The sequence below is a fragment of the Aegilops tauschii genome, chromosome 2, assembly GCF_002575655.3.
Source record: "Aegilops tauschii subsp. strangulata cultivar AL8/78 chromosome 2, Aet v6.0, whole genome shotgun sequence".
NCBI classification, from domain to species: Eukaryota; Viridiplantae; Streptophyta; class Magnoliopsida; order Poales; family Poaceae; genus Aegilops; species Aegilops tauschii.
In genome coordinates, this window is record NC_053036.3 from 647,471,384 (window position 1) to 647,486,922 (window position 15,539).

At 45.0% G+C, this 15,539-nt stretch overlaps 1 protein-coding gene, 1 long non-coding RNA gene and 1 pseudogene across 2 annotated transcripts; 2 read left to right on the forward strand and 1 right to left on the reverse strand.

The window, feature by feature from the left end:
- The first annotated feature begins 229 nt into the window (after positions 1-229).
- On the forward strand, positions 230-7,598 carry LOC120973917 (putative disease resistance RPP13-like protein 3; annotated as a pseudogene).
- On the reverse strand, positions 6,585-7,750 carry LOC141041865 (uncharacterized). The gene is made up of 3 exons (XR_012203651.1): positions 7,638-7,750; positions 7,406-7,564; positions 6,585-6,695 (listed from the first exon to the last, which is right to left on the reverse strand). It is a non-coding gene; the product is annotated as an uncharacterized lncRNA (long non-coding RNA).
- A 5,426-nt stretch (positions 7,751-13,176) lies between these two features.
- On the forward strand, positions 13,177-14,299 carry LOC120974317 (F-box/FBD/LRR-repeat protein At1g78750-like). The gene has a single exon (XM_040400803.2). It carries the CDS (start codon positions 13,177-13,179, stop codon positions 14,116-14,118), a length of 942 nt encoding a protein of 313 aa, XP_040256737.1. The 3' UTR covers positions 14,119-14,299.
- The last annotated feature ends 1,240 nt before the right edge of the window (positions 14,300-15,539 follow it).

The window sequence follows — 15,539 nt, forward strand, 5'->3', positions numbered from 1 at the left end:
TGTTTGTGAAAAAACCGGACCAGGCGCCGGTTCTGGTTTTCTCTGGTCGAACGGCCTGTTTAGTCAGGTTTTCAAAACTATAGGTGACAAACTGGACACATGGTGCCCTATGCTAGCCCCGCCAATGCCCGCGGATGGGCTTTTGCCGACGACACAATTTTGCTGAGTGCCCGCGTCTACTAGACACTCAGCAAATCATGGACACATGGTGTGCTGCTGTGCTCCCAGTTTTGCTGATTGTTGCTGGGACGGCACTTGGCCTTTGCCCACTGGAAAGAGGCCTTTGCCCAGTGTGCCCAACACTGGGCAAAGTGCCCGGATCCGGTAGTTGTAATACTTCGTTTCTTAGATTGAGGTTTGATAGTAGTGAGAGATGTTTTGGTTTTTGAGACTGTTAGTAGTACTAGTACTTCTGGACTTTAAAGAGATCTCAAAGTACGTACTAGGTATGAACAAGTTGGAACTGTCATGGCAAGGGGTAGCCACATGCCCGCATATGGTTCAGGAGCCTACAGTAGGTATGAACAAGGTCTTCACGCCCATGTGTGTGGCTGTATGCCATGGCATGGAACGACGTGCGGCTACTTGATCATCTCACAATTAATATATGTAGTACAAGTATATCAGCTTAATAAATTGCAGGCACGTGAAGTGCACTCGCCTTCTGCCTAGATCAGTGAGGCAGTGTCTTTTTCGATGTCGCGTAGCGGCACAGGTGCGAGGCGCCATGGTGTCCAGATCTGGTCAAATGCCTCGATGAAGTCACCATGTGTCCAGATCTGATCAACAAAATATCTATGCCTCTCCATTCACTAATCAGGAAGCGCTTGTATATCTTCCTAGCTCCAGCAGCCAAGATCTATGCGCTCCCAAGCCAAGCAATCCCGCTACCAAGCAAGGGTTTCTCAAAATATAGAGAGAGCAATAGGAAAAGAGAGGAGAAGAAATTAGCTAGCAAGCGAGGGTGAGAGTCCACCGGGAGATCAAGCATGGCGTTGGAGGTCGGCTCAGCGGTGCCGTCTCTAGATAAGCTGCTCCAGCATGACTGGGGCCTGGACAAGACCGTGAAGGACAAGCTGTGGAGCCTGGAGGCCAAGCTGAGCAGCATGCACGATTTCCTTGATGATGTATCCAGCATGCCGCCGGGCCAGCTCGAATGGAGTGTGATGCTCATGGCTCGCGAGGTCAGGGAGCTTTATCGTGCCATCGAGACACGCCTCCACTCCTTCATAGCGCGCATTGACTCGACCAAGGACACCTTTCTTCCTGTCATGAGGAAGCGGAAAATTAACCGTGAGATGGCCAGCTACATCACAAAAACACTCAACAAGTTTAGTGAGATGCATCAACGGCACAGCCGATATACTGGTATGATTTCCCTGCAACGTACTTCCTCATTGGACCCTCGTACCTTTGTCAAGTACAGCACGGAAGGCCTGCTTGTTGGCATGGACGGGCCAGTTGCTGAGCTAACCAACAAGCTGTCCAAGTGTGATCATGTCTCCATTCTCGGGATGGGGGGAATGGGCAAGACCGTCCTTGCTCAAGCAGTCTATGACAAGATCAAAGGGGGTTTCCATTGTGAGGCTTTTGTCCACATTGGTCTGAGAGCTGACGTGATGAAGGTTCTGGTGGACATCTTCGAAGAATTTCACATAGATATTTGTGGTCACAAATCAGACCAACACGAGCTAATCAGCCAGTTGCAGAACTTCCTGGTGGATAAGAGGTACGCATGGTTTCTATTCCCATAGATCTATCCTTGCTAGCCGCGTGAGTTGATGAATGCCATCTACCATCTCAGTAAAGTGTAACATACTAAGAGAATACATAGTCTACATAAATGACTGTTACAGAAATTATGAATTCATAACCGCACATATGCCATGGATAAATAGTGAAATCTAAATTAATTGCTAACATCACATTGCCAACAATCATTAGATGGGTCATTATTTATCTGTTCTTTCTAACATTCATTGTGTGCTTGGCTGGTTGCATGATTATAAATTGCTAATGTGTAAGTGACAGGAGACTCATTGCAAAATGTATATTTAACTTTGTGATGACACCGATAATACCATGTTAACAACAAGCAGTATTGTCCCACCTGGAAAAAAACAACAAGCAGTATTGTGCGCAAGCACAAGACCACTTTGGGTCTATAGTACGCAGTCTTTCCCTACATTTCTGCAAGAGGCTGTTTTCAGGACTCGAACTCGTGACCTCATGGTCACAAGGCAAAAGCTTTACCGCTGCGCCAAGGCTCCCCTTCTCAAAAACTCAATATTGTAATATAAACATTTCACAATGAATCAAGTTTTTGGTAAATCTCATGCACCTCCATGTTCCTCTCTTCCATGACTTCTCACTCTGCATTTGGGGTTTAATTAATCAGATTTTTCATGTTTGTTGATTCAAGTGTCTTGCTTTCTGGTGTGGATAGGTGCTTATTTGTCATTGGTGATATATGGGATAAGGAAACATGTTACTTGGTACAAGGTCTTTTTAAGGGCAGTGTTGGAAGTAAAATCATCACCACAACTCGTGATCTCAATATTGCTAAAGGAGTTGGTGGCGCGGTGTACACAATGAAACCACTCTGCCCCGCTGACTCCAAAAGGTTATTTTGGGCCAAAGCTGGGCCTGCAAGCCATCATGCTGAATTGGACATAGTGGCACATAAAATTTTGCGTAAATGTGGTGGTGTTCCAATAGCTATCACTATGATAGGCAGCTTGCTTAATAAAGAACAAAGCAAGGAGTGGCATAGGGTGTATGAGTCTATTGGTTTTGATGGGCACAAGGAGTTTGAGCACATAAAGTTGGTGTTTGCTCATAGCTATTATGCTCTACCCTATAACATCAAGAAATGCTTTTTGTACCTAGGCCTGTTCCGAAAAGACCAATACATCGAGAAGAATATGTTGATATGGAGGTGGGTAGCAGAAGGCCTTGTTTCTGATGGGTTATTTGAAACTGGGGAGAACTATTTCAATGAGCTACTGGATAGGGGCATGATCCAGTGGGCGGTGAGCCCTGGTGACGTCGGCCAAGGTGGTTGCCGGGTCCAAGATTTGATGCTTGACCTCATCCACGATCTGTCAAGCAGCGAGAATTTTTCCACTCTGCTAGGCATGAAGCAACAGTGCGCATCTCGAACCGGACCCATTCATAGATTAGCCATCCACAAGGGCCAAGATCAAAACACTAGGCTGGAAGTGGGGGAGGTGCTGTCGTTCTATGCAGCATGTGCCCCGGCAGTAGCTTACCACCACTCCAAAGGTTTAAACAGCTGCGTGTAATAGATCTGGAGGCTTGTGATTTATCCGTCAGAGGTTGCAAACTGAAGGACCTCCGTAAACTGAAAGGGCTGAAGTATGTTGGGCTTGTGGGCACACCCGTAGCCGAGCTCCCAAGGGAAATAGGAGGCCTCGAGCTCCTACAGACGCTCGACGTGACGGCAACCGGCATCAGAGAGCTGCCACCGGTCGTCGGAGAGCTAAGGAAGCTGAGGTGCCTGCGTGCTGGCAAGGGCACAAGGATGATGGGCTGGATATAGGGGGCCTGATGTACCTGGAAGAGCTCTGGCTGCACTCGACGGACAAGTCCCCGGACTTCGCCGCCGAGCTCCGGAAGCTGAGAGAGATGCGGGTGCTGGTAATCCACTTTGATGAGATGGATGAGGGCACGCAGAAGGTGCTGGTGGCGTCCCTGCTTAAACTGAAGAAGCTCCAGGTCCTACAGGTCTGTTGCGACGCAGACGAGAAGGTCCGCCTGGGCAGCTGGGAAGCCAGCATGCGCTCCCCGCAGCTCCGCCAGCTGTTGCTCTTTGGGATCATCCTACCCAGGCTGATGCCATGGATCCACCACTCACGTGTCCCGAGACTCTCCAAGCTGCTGCTTCAGGTGGAGGTCCTGAACACGCACGACCTGGAGATCCTCGGGCAGATGCCGTTGCTCAGCTCTCTCTGCCTCCACAGTGAGGACAACGGCCTGTCGTACACCGCCGGCTGGGACGAATTCAAGGTGTTGGAACACCTCAACACGAACATAGAGCTGATATGCGGATTCGGAGCGCTTCCAAGCATCCAGGAGCTGGAGGTTGGCACCTCATCCAGGACGGAGACGGACGTTGGCCTGCGGGGGAACATGCCCTAACTCGAGAAGGCCACCTACAACCTCGACTGCAGTGACTGCGGCCCGTGGAGGTGCACAAGGCAGAGAAAGCACTGAGGCGGGCGAGCCGACGCCATCCCAACAGGCCAGTCCTCACCATAAAGAGATGGAACGACGACTTATGTTCCTCTTCATTTCAGGTAATCAAACATGTACTCCCTCCGTTCCTAAATATAAGTCTTTTTAGTGATTTCAAATGGACAACCACATACGGATGTATATAGACATATTTTAGAGTATAGATTCACTCATTTTGCTCCGTATGTAGTCGCTTGTTGAAATCTCTAGAAAGACCTATATTTAGGAACGGAGGGAGTAGATGATGATTTTGAATTAACAATACTCATGCAGCAAGTGATGAAGAAACTCAACTGTCCACATTCAGTTTATTAATTAGGAGTACTATATATAGTTCTTTCTCTGACTAACTGTCATCATATTTATATACTTACGCTGATTGTTTTTAACCACGCACGCAGGGAAACAGCTGCAATAATTCTGAATGCGAAAGCCAAGTCTCTACCGACAGTGTAGAGTCACCACCTCAGGTGAGTATCAATTAACAACTCTGCAAGCATGTACCATCTGCAGTGTTTAAACCGCAGGCACTGTTATCTTAACTTGTCTTTGTCCATGTATGTATACACACTCAGGACTACAGCGACGACAGTGTACTCTCCTTGCTTAACAGCCCGGATGGAGCCTCTCTTTTGTCAGAGGAAGCAGCCAAGTTAACAGTTGATCCTCTTCTGTCCGGTGGCTATGACCACATCCCCCAAGCTGGCTACCTAGATTGCAGGTTCGGTTCTGATGCAGCTTAAACATTTCATCCCACTCCATCTAAATTTTATGGATGTTATTTCGTCGTCCATCATCATGATGTTAATTTATATGTTCTAAAATGGTTGTGCATAATGGTCTAATTTGTAACAGCACACACACAACCACTGGAGAAAGGTCACACTGTGAAGCCATGGAACCAATAAGTCTGACGATGATTTTACTACAAAAATTCACAAATAATTTCTCCGAGGAGCGACTACTTGGTCAAGGTGCATATGGAAAAGTTTATAGGGTAAGATTCTAGACATTGAGTTTGTACTAAAAATGTTTGTGACACATAAAGGACAAACAAAGCTTGATATTTAATTACATTTCCTGCTTGACATATGTTGTGTTGTGCTGATAGTTGATACATTTTGAGTAGGGTGTGCGTCATGACGGACAAGAGATTGCTGTGAAGCTGCTCTATGATAACATGCAAACAGTTAGTGATGAACAATTTCTTCATGAGTTTCAAAACCTTATAATGCTAAAGCATCCAAACATTGTACGGTTAGTTGGCTACTGCTATGATACACAGCGTCAACATATGGACTTTCAAGGAAGAATTGTTTTTGGTGAAACGACACAAAAAGCACTTTGCTTCGAGTATATGCCTAAGGGAAGCCTCCGAAAGCATCTGTCTGGTATGAGGCCGCTCCACTTCAATATGATATATACTCCTACAAATTTATTAAGCATGTGAAGAAAAATGCCGTCTATATCTGGATTCCATTGACGACCTCTGTGTACAATAAATTTGCAGATGAATGTAAAGGACTTGATTGGCAGGCGCGTTACAAAATTATCAAAGGGTCTTGTGAAGGTTTAAAATACCTTCATAAAGGATTGGAAAAACCATTTTACCATTTGGACCTAAAACCAGACAATATACTTCTAGATGAAAACATGGCCCCAAAACTTGCAGATTTTGGTTTGTCCAAGTTCTACAGCGAAGAACCGACCAAGGTGACAAAAGGCGCTGTTGGGACTATGTAAGTAAATGCTTCCAGCAAATTATTCAATTTCTATTGAATACATTGTATTTCTGATATTCTTGTTGCCATATGCAGTGGATACATGCCACATGAATATTTATTTGGAAACGTGGTCTCAAACAAACTAGACATATTCAGCTTGGGTGTTGTAATGATCAAGATAATTGCAGGGCCTAGTGGCCACACCAGACATGCTGAAATGCATTACCAAGAGTTTTTTGATCTAGTAAGAAAGATATCTCTTCGATTGGACAAAAATACCATGTTTATTATGATATGGTGTACATGTGTATGTTGTAATTCTAATTTATACTTGGATCACATAGGTTCTAGGAAATTGGAGAAAAAGGTTGAAAGAAATATGGAGTTCTCCCGAGCCACTAGAAGCACAATGCCGGCAAGTGAAAATATGCACTGAGATTGCACTGAGCTGCATGGAGATAGATAGGCACAAAAGGCCAAGTATAGTGGATATCTTACATGAACTTAACAGGACTGAAATTTTTATTGGAAAGGTTACTTATTATGAACAAGATCCATCACTGCCACTTGCTTCCACTTCAAATGGTGTTCAACCTGCAGCATCACCTCCATCTTCAACATCTTCTCCATCACGTTCTCCAACACCATCTGCCATAGCCATCGGATCTGACTTTCTGGCGCAAGACCGTGATGAAATCAATATAGCATGGGGTGCTAAAGATCAATTCCCGGAAATATGCAAAGAGAGGTATTAATAATCCTAGTTGCCATAGCAATCAGCGCATTCTTCTAGAAACTAAGTGTTTTCTTATCATTTGTGGTCATGGTCATGTAGGTGACAGGTGTGGGAGAGAAAGAGGAAGCATTCTAAATGAAAGTTTTCATTACCACCAGACTCTACATCACGTATGTCCTGGTCATACTTTTTCTTATATAATGCTTGTTATTTTTAATCGATTATGATAACTTCTCTACATTTATGTGCTATCTCCTAATGTCATTCCTTTAATCCTTTACTTCTACTTCATTTTATTTTTGTTTTCAGTCACCGATGTGTATTCTGATACATGAAAGCTGTAGCATGATTTGGCGATTTTGTGACTAGGCCTACTAGCAAAAGGTCCTCCGGAAGCTTTTCTAGCGACTCAATATGTAGTAAAGATAAATAATACGGCATCGATCACCACCTAGTATACAACGTGTTTGTGCCCATGTCCACGTAGTAATAAACCATGATAGTCCTTTAAATGAAATTATCAGGAGTTTTCAGATTTGAAACTGAATCATGGGAACGAGTGGAAGGACGTGTCTTTAAAGGTTCTATTTCAGATCTGTACTACATATGCCTAGAGGTACCACATCGTGAGATGAAAATTCAGTGTACTGTTTACAAGGGTTGGGAAATTTCAGGCGACGAAAAGTACCTTTGTAATTTGTGCATCCTTCTTCCTTTCTTAAAGCTTCAGCATGGCAATCTCTGTTCATTTTCTAATATTGCAATGGCATGATAGTTCAGTCATTGTGCAGACGACAATGGTTGCTCTCGCATTGCCTCCCAATGGATGTGGCCATTTCTTCCCTTGCTGCAGCAGGAACATGATATAATTCAGTGATTGGTCAAAGGGCTGGCGAAATGAGCAGAAAGGGGGACGTCACCTGTAGCACCAAATGAAATTCAGAATTACTTTACCCCCCGGTATTACCACGAAATGAAGCAGCCGTCGTGCCGTGGGGAATTGGACCTACACCCGCCTTTCCGCCCGCCTACGCCGACGTGGGGAACGACGGGGACGCGCCGACACGCGACCCACGTGCTCCTCCTCCTCTCACCGCCGGTGGTCGCCGCTGACCTCGAACTCACCATGCACCCCGCGCGCAGTGGAGAGCCCCTGCCGCCGTAAGGAGAGTGCCGCCGCATCTACATCTTCATGGGAGAGTTGCGGCGGAGCAAGCTGCATGCCGGTCGGCGTGGGGTTGGGGGTGGGGACTGGGGAGACAAGAGAACAGAGCTTTTTTTTTTAGGGTAAGAGAACAGAGCTCGGCGGGCTCGGCAGTGTGTACAGGCCGTCCATAAGTCGTGAATCCAGGCCGACATGAATCCCGGCCCAGGCCCTTCGAGTGCCGGCCCATGTATTGTACTTTAGTTTGTCGGGCCTCATGTATTAACAGCATCAGTTTTGCTAAAGCATGTCTAGATGTGCTATAAATATTTCACATCAGTTTTGCTAAAGCACGTCTAAATGTGCCATTAATTAAAACTACTAGGAGCTCATGGTCATGGGAAGTGACAAACAACGCAGTTGCGCCGTATCGTTTCAGAATTGAATGGCCTGGCTTGCTCTTAGTTTTATTTACTCCCTTCGTTTCTTTGTCGGAACAACATTGTCTAGTTTATCACTTACGTGTAAAGTTTCATGACAAAATGACTTTTATGTTATTGTTGGCAAAAAGACAAAATTACAATTACAAGTTATGTGAATAGTAAGCTTATATTAATATAGTATTGTTTTTGTGTTTATTCGTTCTGAATACCACAAAAATCATTTCGTCATAAAACTTACACGTGGGTAATACACCAGATAAATGTTTGTTTCAATAAAATTTCAGAAAAAATGATTTTTTTTACTATTAATTAAAAAATAATTTTGGTACATGTGCACCCATGTCCCAAGGTGTATTTTTAAACTTGTTGGCAGCTAAAAAAAATGCGTGCTTTGTTAGCTGGCTGTCGTCCATTCAACTAGAAAAAGATCGTTCAAAATAAATTTCAAAAACAAACAAACTTAAAAGAAAAAAAAAGGAAGTGTGATATGGCTTTAGGCCTTGGACAATGTCGTATGCTTAGTTAGGGAAGGTGCTTAGTAGAATAAACCTAATTTTTCTCAAGCATCGGTGATTAACTCTATTGAAGGGGTGTCTAATTAAACATATATCCTCTATAATAAGTACCCGTGCTTAAGAAACATTGGTTTATTTTTATAAGCACCTTGCAACAACTCCAATGCTTCCTCTAGAAAACTTACCTTACGGGATGTCCCTAAATATTAGGGAAAGTTTCCCAAAAAACTTCTTTTGTTAAATGCCATAAAACATCTTCCTCTAAATCTCATTTTTATTCTATGTTTACGGGATCTACTATTTTTTTCAAACTTCCTATTGAATCAGTTACTCTTATGACTGATGGGCCCACCGCTGGTGGACCGGGGATTACGACTCACCATTAAGTTACCATTCAGTTGTAAAAAGAGAGTCCACTCAGCTTCTTGAGCAGTGGTGGCTTCAAAACAGGAAGGCCGAAGACCGGAAGTCGAACCTCCGATTCTTGGAGAAGTTGACCTGCCGACGGCGAGGTGAGGCGAGTGTCATGCCCCAAGGGTCATGCCCTTTACTCTTCATGGGCCTGCTCTATGGAATGGGCTAGGGGACTTGGGCTTGCTACGTATCTGCAGCAAGGCTTATAAGGAACGAAGCGTACAGGAGGGAGGCATCGATCAGAAAATGAAACAGGCAGTGGCGTTCTCCTTCCTTCAGTTTGTCTCCTTCCCCATCTCATGCCTTGCTGATCCCCTTCCCATACTCTGATTCTTCTGATTTCTCACCACATTTCCTGTTGTATCCGAGGGTACCATCATGTTTTCAACACCCAATCATAGGTTGGGACATGGCATTTGGTATTCAGAGCCACACAAAAAATCACCACCCACTTCCTGTCTATCAGGTGTTCGACGAAATGTCGAGCCACCAAGAGGTGTTCACCGGTGGCGTTCTCTGCGTCACCGTGCACCATCTGTACTACCCGGTCACTGAGGAGGTGCTGCAGCAGGTGTTTGCAGCATATGGCGTGGTGAAGATCTCCGTGTTCCAAAGAATCAATCATGTGGATGCGGTGGTTCAGCTTCGATCAAGACACGGAGCAGCGCGGGCTCTCACCTTGCATGGCCGGTGCATCTACGAGCGTGCCTGCATCCTTGACATCCAGGACGTGTCGCCAGAGTACAACCTGCACTTGTGCTCGCTGCTCGCGCTAAAGCAGACCGGGACCGTGGCCGAGTACATGACAGCATTCTGGGAACGCGTACATTGTGTGCTGGATCTCAACCCTACCCTAAGCATCAAGTGCTTCGTCCACCAGTACCTCGAGGGCTTGCACACGGATATTCAAGCAGTCGTGCGGTCGCAATCGCCCTCCAGCATCACCAGAGCATCGTCCCTTGGTCGGATAAGGGAGGAAGAAATCATGAAGGATGAGGCGGTGGACGCTGAAGAGATTGACGACGGCTTTGACCATGGGGTTCACGGCCTCACGCCTACGGAGACCCTCACTGACGTCTCCCCCGAGCTTGCTGTCATGTGGAGTGTGACGCCATCCTCCACAACTCCTCCAGTGGCAGCACCAACCCCACCGGAGCGACCATTTTCCGTTCTCGAGCTGGACACCATGGCGCCGACAAGGTGTGCGACCTTATGCTTTTATGACGACATTGGCGTGCTGAAACCCACGTTTCAGCCAGGTGTGACTCCACGTATCAAGCAACGAGGGCAAGTGCTCAGACCTTCGCCATGGCCGTCATTCAATGATGAGCACACAAGTACAGCTCGCGGCGCTATCGCTGAGCCGCCACCTCGCGCCACCATGCCATCGAACAGGGAACCGTCCATAGAAGTAACTCTTGACACAACATATCCAAAGGTGCTGCAATTCGTGAGTCGTCTCTCACACTCTCCTAGTAGCATCCTTATCAATGCTCTGCGCAATTACAGTGTGATGTGGAGTCTGGCTGATGTATTCTCGAGGCTTATGAAATGGTGGTCCGATATAGTGCAGCCAGCGAGTGCATTTTCTGCAGCTCTTTTTTTTGTTGAACGACATGGCACTGAAATTCCTATGCAAGTCTTGGCTGTCGGTTCTCTTTTGAACCTATTTTGGAGTAAGGCTGCACCTAGTTCTCTGATGACCAATTTTATAAATGGTAGACATCAGTTAAAATATATCTGAGGAGCACAGTGTGTACATTGTTATGTCTTAAAGAAATCTATCGGAGAAGAGAAGTCAGAGAAGTGCTTTCATAGTTGTGCAGTAGGTAATCAGGCCATGAGATTATGTTGGGCAGAAATGAAACTATTGAGCCAAGTCCATCATCCATTTATTCTATACATGCACAACACAGTGAATGACGAGCCAACTTTCAGTGTTACCGTTGCATCTTGTGACGGTGCATACAATCTGAGTTACATTTCTGTGCTTAAGAGGAGGACATTCCATCAAGGGTATTCTATTGGTGGCAACAAGGTAAAACTGTCACACTGCAGCACAACAGGTGCAAAGAACAATATCTTCTCCGTCATAATTATGAACCATTTCACATACTCTATTGGGAATCTGCTCGGCATTTCACATGTCGTCTGGCCATGGAGTTTTCTTCTGTTTGACATTGGGAAGATGTGGAACTATTTTCCATTGCTGTAGCCAAAGCTGCCATGGTTGTTTTCTTCTCAGGTAATTTACCCCAAAGTGCTATTGGGCATTCCTTTCACAAGAAAATTGTGCTTGGATGATGTGTTCTGGAGGCGTATGAAATGTTGGTCATATACTCAATATGTGCAGCCAGCTAGTACAATTTTTGCAGCTCACAGCCAGTTCCTTGACACCAGTGAGATTGTCAATACAGAGCTTAACTGGGAAGCTGAACTTTTGTCTAGAGACCTCTTATTTGGCTGGTACACTGAACTGAAGACTATCGAATGTCATTTTTCTCTAGTGTAACCAGCTCATCTTGATTGTCTTCGACCACCGGCTGAACCTCCTGATAGCAGTGAAGGATGTGAAACTATGCTCAGTTATGCTCAGTTAATCTTGAGAGGAGTTACAGGTATCTCTCATGACATTCCAACCACTGAATTTGTGTTCAACTGCTACAGTTTAGTGGTAAGAAATGCATACAGTAGTGATTCCACAGTCTGCAACGCAATAATGAACCTGAAATACTTATCACTGAAGCTTGCTAGTACAGCTGAATATTCTTGCTACGTCATAATTCACAGTAAATGGACAAGGCAAGGTTTGATGGGAGGCACTCATAATATTCGATGTGTACAGCTAACTAATGCCATTGGTGATGCTACTTTGGGTTTGGGCTTTGCAAAACAATGGGATACCAGGATGGTTCATTTTGTTCCAGTTACTTGCTCACGTGGGTTGTATCCGAGTACCCGACAACCTAAAGCTCTCATGACACTATCTGTTTAATCAGTGGGACACTGAATCAGTAGCACAATATGTTGTTTCAAATTATTGTGTGCATCACAACATTGAATTTCCAAGAATTAAAGCAAGCTATTCGGAACTCATGACCCTATTTCCACTAAGGAGAGCAGCAACTTTGCCTTTCTGGCTGTATGGCTGTATCCAACTCCAACATCTTCAGAAATATGGTTCAGTTTCTTACTGCAGCTTCCCATCATACATCTTGCTATAAGGAGCTGGGATCCTGGCATTACGAGTGCAGCTATGCAGATGTTTGACATGCCTTTTGAAACGCACCATGGTTGGTACCTGATGTTTCTCAGCAGTAATCAACAAGGCCCGAGCTTCGACGACTCCATCCTTGGTCATGATGGCGTTTGTGATCAAAGTGATTATGCTCCTGTTGCTATTGGTTGTTTGCAAATGACGGTTGTCCTACCAATGCAAGTACCATGGGATCCCGGTGGTTCTACTATACCATGGTACCACGTCATGGGCTTGAGGACAAGCCTCACTTTAAGGAGGCGAGAATGTCATGCCCCAAGAGTCATGCCCTATACTCTTCATGGGCCTGCTCTATGGAATGGGCTAGGGGACTTGGGCCTGCTACGAATCTGCAGCAAGGCTTATAAGGAACGAAGCGTACAGGAGGGAGGCATCGATCAGAAAATGAAACAGGCAGTAGCCTTCTCCTTCCTTCAGTTCGTCTCCTTCCCCATCTCATGCCTTGCTGATCCCCTTCCCACACTCTGATTCTTCTGATTTCTCACCCCATTTCCTGTTGTATCCAAGTGTACTATCATGTTCTCAACCCAATCATAGGTTGGGACATGACAGCGAGGCAAAGTGGCCGAGAAGCATCCAGACGTTCCATCCCATTCCCATCCCCACTAGTCATTTAATCATTTCTTTGCTCCGCAGCGCCGACACGCCCGCAGCCTACTCGACGGAATGCCTCCTAGGAAGAAGCACAAGGGTGCGCCGCCGGTGTGCGCCACCGACCACATCGGCACCCTCCCCGACCATATGCTCCACCACCTGCTCTCTTTCCTACCAGCGCAGGCGGCTGTGCGGACGTGCGTGCTCACCCGCCGTTGGCGCGACCTTTGGAGGTCCGCCACAGGCCTGCGCATTGTCGGCCTCGACGACGACGAGATGCCTGTCCAAGCCCAAGACCTCCGTAAGTTCGTGGACTATCTGCTGGTCCTGCGTGAGCGCACGGACCTAGACACTGTTGAGATCAGATTCGACACTTTCCTGGAAGAGGACATACCCTATGTGAACCTATGGGTTCGTTCTGCTGTGATGTGCAAAGTTCGGGTACTCACCCTCCATGTCTGTGGCGACATCGAATACCTCTGCCTAGATGACCTGCGTCTTGTCTCTCAGCATGTGAGAACGCTGGACCTTCAGGGTGTAGCCCTACACAACACATTCCTTGATTTTGCTAGGTGTCCAGCACTGGAGGATCTGAAGATGGTTAATTGCCTCATCAATGCCAATAAGATATCGTCTCGTTCGCTGAAGCATTTAAGCATCACCGATTGCCGCTCTGATTTGGATTGCCGGATCTGTGTTTCTGCTCCGGGCCTTATCTCTCTGGAACTAGATGCGTTTGATGGTTCAACCCCTTTTCTTCAAAACATGGCGTTGCTAGAGACTGCATTTGTCTACATAGGCAAGGACTGCCACGATGTCTGTTTGAATTATGAATCTGGTGTTTTCTGTGGAGCTAATGATACTACATGTAAGAATTGTGTTCCTATTAGCGACGATTGCAACAGCGGTTGTGTGCTTCTAGGTGGTATCTCAAGTGCTAAACACCTCAAGTTGACATCTGCAATTGGAAAGGTATTGCCACTTGAAAAACTTGTCTTTACCTCCTCAAGTTGACATCTTAAGTTTTTTTCAGGTTACCAAAAAGGGTTCTGACATGGTGCTAGCTGATGACAATTTCAGTACCATAGTTGTTGCAGTTGGTGAAGATCTACTTACAAAAAAAATGAAAGCTCAAAGCTTTCATAAGGTTTGCGCACTAAGAGCAGTGCTCCCTCTTCTCATTGGCAGTTTTGTGGTTGCTCGCTTGCATTTGTTGCACTGGTTATATGTGACTTGCTAATGCTGATGTTCCTGAATTGAGCATATTTGCATGACTGCTGATTCTTACGTACTCTACTTGTCTAGATTGTAGATTACGTTATTGGAAAATCTCTCTTTCTGATTATTCTGAAGGTCCTTGTTCACTGTTGCAGATACATGATTTCCTCATACATTGGTTAAGTTACTATTGCAATCACACAGAGTATTCTGAAGGTCCATTTCCACTGCTGCAGATACATGATTTCCTCAAACAGTTATTTTGCCTTGTTTCCAAGTCTAATGTTTACCCAGTCAATGGTGTCTGAATGTGCATGGGATCCAAAGCTACGCACAATGCCTGATATTCAGTCCCCGACAAAACTCCTTCATAGTTGGCTTGCGACGGACTTTATAACATTTCATCATGCATATTGGTAATATTGGTTCCTTATCTATTATATGTATTGTCATGATTCTTTTTTTTAATATATATTGTTTGCAAATCGTACTTCCATATGCTGCCCTTGATCACTTTATCTTGTTCGTCATCCACCAACATGCCAAAATTTATCTTTATACTGGACTCCCTTGGCGTATTTGTTGCCTCAGTCAAACTTAAGATGCTTCAGGACCTTAGATATGCATTGGAACTCCAGAGGATCTCATTACCTAAACAAAGCACGCAAAGTAGCGCATCCCGGATGGAACAGTGATATTTTTCTGGCATCATCAATTACCAGCTCGTGTTCCAAAAAGCACAGATAGGTGAGTGTCTTTGAAACTCATTAATGCATCTCATTTATTTTTTGCAACGCTCAAGATAATGACACTAAATTTATCTACTAGAACTTGTCTGATTATTATGCTTTTAATTTTATTCACTCACGGAGCGGGAAAGAACTAAATCAACCAATTTGCCGGGTCAGTATTCATTCATTGTTTCATGATTTGACCAGCTAAGGAAGGTAATATTGGTTACTATGCAAAAACTCCAAGATAATGACCTAGTATTGTCATTCCAGGATTGTGACCAGCTAAGGAAGGGATTTTTGCTGCACCAATTCAGCTACATCGACAATGAAGCTGCACACCACATTCCAGATGATGTACCAGAATTGATTAGCTGTACTAGGAAATTATTGACATAATAATATTTTTTTGGTTGCATATGATGCTACATTAAAATTTTCTTGATTTTTAATATATTTAAGTGCAACCAAAATATCTTTTTGTGT